Source organism: Coccomyxa subellipsoidea (genome assembly GCF_000258705.1).
Source record: "Coccomyxa subellipsoidea C-169, whole genome shotgun sequence".
Lineage (NCBI taxonomy): Eukaryota > Viridiplantae > Chlorophyta > Trebouxiophyceae > Coccomyxaceae > Coccomyxa > Coccomyxa subellipsoidea.
In genome coordinates this window covers 1,451,811-1,456,903 of record NW_005178032.1, presented here as the reverse complement: position 1 = coordinate 1,456,903, position 5,093 = coordinate 1,451,811, and the positions used below count along the sequence as shown (strand labels likewise).

General features: G+C 52.8%; 1 protein-coding gene across 1 annotated transcript; it reads left to right on the top strand.

Moving 5' to 3' along the window:
• Window positions 1–1,263: 1,263 nt before the first annotated feature.
• Window positions 1,264–4,282, top strand: COCSUDRAFT_53934 (hypothetical protein). The gene is made up of 4 exons (XM_005646502.1): window positions 1,264–1,684; window positions 2,255–2,331; window positions 2,694–2,849; window positions 3,309–4,282. The coding sequence occupies exons 1-4, from the start codon at window positions 1,390–1,392 to the stop codon at window positions 3,489–3,491; spliced, it is 711 nt and encodes a 236-aa protein (XP_005646559.1). The 5' UTR covers window positions 1,264–1,389; the 3' UTR covers window positions 3,492–4,282.
• Window positions 4,283–5,093: the final 811 nt, after the last annotated feature.

Below are 5,093 nucleotides of genomic sequence, written 5' to 3'. Positions count from 1 at the left end.
TTTGGCGTGCAGGCAAAGCGGTTGCTAGCCAAGAAGAAGGCGGCAGCGCAGAAAAAGTCAGCAACGAGTGCAGCAGCCCTAGCAGCCGCTCGGGAGGCAAAGGAGCGCGCAAAGAAAGCCAAGGGGAAGAAGGACACGAGCCACTTCAACCAGGTGTGATTCCTACTGGAGGACATGACCCAAGTTTTTGTTCTTGGCTCTGTCTATGATGGGCATTCTGTGTCCTTTGCTCTGCCTTCTAATTGGCATACGGCGGTGGTGCGGAAATGCTGAGCAGAAATGCCCTGTGCACAGGCGCCCACTCGCTGAGGGAGACATGCTGTGGTGGAGGGGCCTGCTGCCCTGGCGCTGCCGCATTCCAGATGTGCCAGACATGCAGTCTGTGCTATTGCCCACAGCCTGGCATCTGTCAACAGGACTGCAGACTTGAATGGCGCACATGAATGCATGTCCTTGCTGAGCCTGTGTAAGTCTGGGGCTCTGGAGCTGAAGGTACAGATGCGTTTTGAGTGGTCGGCAGATTGAATGTTGACCAGGGAGTGGATGCTGGGGAAGGACACAGTTTGTGTCGGACGGTCCTTTTTGTATCTGTTCCCTAGGTGGGGCTTGAATCCACAAGATCACCCGTACTGGCTGTGTCCCTCTCCAGGGGCGTTGCTGTCGATGGTAATGCCGTCAGGCACGGATGAGCGCCAATCACTGTAGGACTCTTATGCTGCTTGTGCTCTCTGTTGCATCTGGGCGTACGCGCTGGGACAAAGAGCGGGTGTGAAGTCTACATCTGTGCATACTGTCAAAGTCTGGCTTGGCGCTGTAAGGATAATGGCGCTGTCAAGTCTGCATGCAGAACTTCTCAAAAATAGCCGGTGCACTGTGCCGGCGGTCACTTCAAGTTGGTACTGCACTGACCATGCATATGCGAGAGCTCTCAAGTGGCAATCACTTGTTACTTACTTCCTCAGTAAGTCTTACTAATCAGATAAGCATGCACATTTGCCTCCAAATACCCACGTCCAATCTCCTCTCAACACCGCAGCCAAAAAAACCTTCTCAGGCATACTTAATCGGAATCACCGGTTGGTCTGGGGGGCTGTTCAGAGGCAACTCTGGGCTGACCAGCTATGACGGAGTCAATTGGGGGATCGCATTAGCTAAGCGGACGACTGTGATTTTGATATTGGGCATACGGAACGTTTGCTCACGCCTGGTTGGGGTTCTGACTTGTTTTTAGAATTCAGTGTTTGTTGCAGCCCCATTTGCGGAGAAACAGACAGTTTGGAAAGCCAGCGTCATCGCTGCCCTTTGGCGGGTTCCCTTTCAGAAACCCGAGGTTGCCATCTCAGCGGGATCTTGGCATTATCCACGCAGGAAAGAGCAGAGACAGCAGCTATGGCCGACCCAGCAGGCGCAGCAACGGCGGAAGTCATGGTTTATGTGGCCAACGAGCTCCAGGGGGTGTTCGCCCACATCGGCAAGGCCTTGACCGAGTACTCCGCAACCGGGGAGCTCCCCGACAGCGTCTTCGACGTTGAGCCCGCTGCTGCCGCTCCCACCAAGCGGAAGCGCCAGAAGAAGGACAAGGAGAGGGTCAAGCGCAAGCCCAGCGCCTTCAATCACTACGTCAAGGAGCAAATCGCAGTGCTGCGCGCCAGGCCTCAGACCGATGAGGAGCACAACAACAACTGTAAGCGCCAGATTCACACATCTTGTACTCTGGAAAAGCCTTGGTATCCCATTCCGTTAACTCACCGCAATTGAGGGCTCTTTACCACCCCCTGCCAATGAAGGAGTCGTGCCCTTGGCGGTTGCAAGCGTTGACCTATCGCTGGCTGTTGTCAAGGGACACATCCCTTGCCTGGCTCGAAGCAGTTTTAGGTCAGAAAGCAGCAGGCCATTTGACAGATTATCTTCAGTCATGGGTATCGATTTCAAGGGGTCCTGTCTGGCAGGAGCGGCTTCTTCTTTGTGTGGCCCAATCAGTGACCTGGGACATGGCTGTACTGCTGACTCACGAGCAGGGTTTGAAGTACTGCTGCAGTAACGATCATGGCCCCATTGCTGAGTGTCGAGAAAGCCACGAGTCATGAAGGCCTGGGCTGGGCAGAGCCTATCTGTTGCAGAGAGCTGTGAAAACCCTTACTCAGCACTCTACAGACAACCTGTCCCATTGCTTGGAGGCGTTTCAGGCCCTACAAATGAGCTATTGTTGCTGTGACACGTGTTGAAGCTGAACCTGGTTTGCCTGTGCATGCAGCTGTCTTCGCTGAGGCTGTGGCCAACTGGAAGAAGCTGCCGGACGGCGACAAGAAGGCCTACACTGAGAAGTTCAAGGTGTGTCCCGGCTTCCATGTACGTCATCCTCCTGCAGTGATCTATTGACTCTGCATTGCCAATATCCTCCTGAATATCGCATTGCCTCGCATGCGTGGCCGGCAAAAGTGCACCACTGCAGCCTGCCAGAGCGCTGTTGTTTGCAGCCTGGTCTGATCCCACATGGGCAGCAGGATATACTGTTCAGCAAGTCCACAGACAACCCTCTCTGACTGATGGCAGTCCTGGAAAATGATGATGCGCCATGCATTGGTGGTGGAGCACAGGGCTGTACATTTGGAGAAAGGAACAAGTACAAGACCCTCCCAACTATGGCAATTTCCTGGCAAACTGTTCTCACAAGCTGGATGCATGGTGCGCAGGCGAACGAGGCTGCGCGCGAGGCGGCGGCCGCTGCGGCAATTGCTGACGACGACGACGATGATGAGGAGGAGGCAGTCGAGGAGGAAGATGAGGACGAAGAAGAGGAGGAGCCTGTCAAGGAGCCCACCCCTCCGCCGCCTCCCGCCCCCAAGAAGGTGCGGCAATGCCTCTTGAGTAACACCCCAGTATAATCTGCACAAGAAGCTGCTGAAGCTTGAAGCAGACCAGGGGCTGCTGTGGATCGGACTGAAGATCTTTGCGTGCACATGATGCATGTACCCGATGTAATCGTGTCTGATATATGTGTTGGTTTGTCGCTCCCTGATCCTGAGCTGCATCCCTCCTTTGATGGGTGTTGCATCTGCGGGCTCAAAAGTACATGCTGCAGTCCTGCACCCTCTATGAGCAGCTGCCCCTGTGTATGCAACCTCGCATGCAATGAAAGGGTGAGTCCTGTGGCTGCTGCTCACAGAGGGAAACGAGAGACTTCCTGGCAATGTGTCAATCTCCCACGTCTGCGCTGTTGCAGTCACAGTTGCAAATGACTGATGCTCAAATGCTTTTATGCCCTCATTCCTCTGTCTCTCCAAATAGCTGAATCTGCTGGGCTGCAGGACAAGAAGCGCAAGGACAAGGAGGGCGCCGAGAAGAAGTCTGAGAAGAAGGCCAAGAAGGACAAGGCGGCTGCCACTCCCATGCCCCCCATCCCCGCCCCGGCCGCGGCCCCGGCCCCGGAGGCCGACGCGCCCAAGAAGAAGAAAAAGAAGAACAAGGACAAGGAGAAGACCAAGGCCTGAAGGAGGCCCATCTGCGACGGCGATGCCGGCCTGGCCGGCGCGCATGCATGCATGCATGCGCTGTCTCATGTTGGCTGCCCTGTCTTCCCGGCAAGCCTGCTGGGTGGATCAGGCGGTTGACTGGGACAGGAGGATTTTGACCCGGAGGATGTGTGAAGGCAGCCCTGCGGCAGTGGCACTTGGCTAGCTGTGGATTCTGTGATGGCTGTTCAAGGAAGAAACAGGAAAGTGGCCGAGGACAGATGGGCGATGGCTGCGTGAAAGGGAAACAGGGGTAGTACAGGGTATGATGTGTGATTGGGAGCTTGCTTCCTGCCAGTAGATCTTACGGAAATGCTTTAAGGGTGTCTGCAACAGGGGTACAGTATACAGTTTTGGGGTTCATGGTGAATTCTGCAGAAGTGCATGCTTCACTGCAGCTGCCTTTTCGTGATCTTTTCTTCTTCTTTTGCTGGGATCAGCTTCATGTGCATGTCAGATTGGCTTGGCTAGGCAGTGATCAATATCGGTTGCTGGTGATGCACCTGTGCCTGATGGTGGCCTCTCTTGTAGATATCATGCTGACGCTCATCTGAGGCTTGCAAAGATTTGCAGTTGCTCTTGTGTGTGCCCAAGTTAGCACATCTGGGCTAGTAATGTCTTGTTCAAAGCTTTTGTACCCCACTCATGTTGGTAGTTGGGGCAGTTAGGGTGCCTCTGAATCTGTAGACCATCGCTTAGAATGCATGGTGATCACACTTGCCTCAAAACTATGTTTCTCTTGAACTTTGTGTAATGATTTCTTCCATGTCATCCAGGTTCTCGCTTTTTTCACAGCATCTCTCTACAAGCAATGAGAATGATCCATTTATCCAAACAACATGCAGTGCGCTTCATGCATGCAAGGCACATATACTCTTGTTGTCAGAACCTCAAAATGACCAGTCACATGGACATCTAGGCATGTCCACTAGCGTTCTGAATGTCAGGGGCGCCTCATTAGGCGGCATCAAACACACCAGTAATTGCTGTCATCAGAAAATAAAAATGTTCTGCCGGCTGCAGCTGCAGAAAGGCATCCAACACAGCCTGGTACGCATGGTTGCACAGTATGCGAACAAGTACGGGGACGCGTCCAGGACGCGTCTTGGAAAATTTTATCATCAGTACGTCAAGAATACGGCACGTGATTAGTAGGACATTACTTGTATGAGTAGTAATGAAGTAAGCTTTTACAGCATTAATGTTAGGTGATCAATTATACTGGCTCTATGTGCAGTACTGTTCAATACATGCTCGAATATACAATCTAAACTTCAGGAAATGGGCACTGTGGGACCCACGGCGTAGGTACCTTCACACTAAAGCTCTCAAATGCACACCACCGCCAGCTTCTTAACTTCCGAAGCTACAGCTTGTTGCATGGGTACTGATCTGCTGCATAGAAGAAACGATAAGACACAACACACAGAGGGCCTAGTATCCTGGTGGATTCTTGTGGGCCACAACTTGTGGCTGTCTGTACCTATTCTGGCTTCAGAGGATGATTGGTAAGCAATGACTGATTAATATTACTAAATAATCATGCCGTCCTTAGGCGTCCAGGACGTGAAGACGTCCTTA

Coding starts and splice junctions, on each gene's coding strand:
- COCSUDRAFT_53934 (XM_005646502.1), top strand. CDS start 1,390: ATGGCCGACCCAGCAGGCGCAGCAACGGCGGAAGTCATGGTTTATGTG. Junction 1,685..2,254: donor TGAGGAGCACAACAACAACT/GTAAGCGCCAGA, acceptor CTGTGCATGCAG/CTGTCTTCGCTGAGGCTGTG. Junction 2,332..2,693: donor CCTACACTGAGAAGTTCAAG/GTGTGTCCCGGC, acceptor CATGGTGCGCAG/GCGAACGAGGCTGCGCGCGA.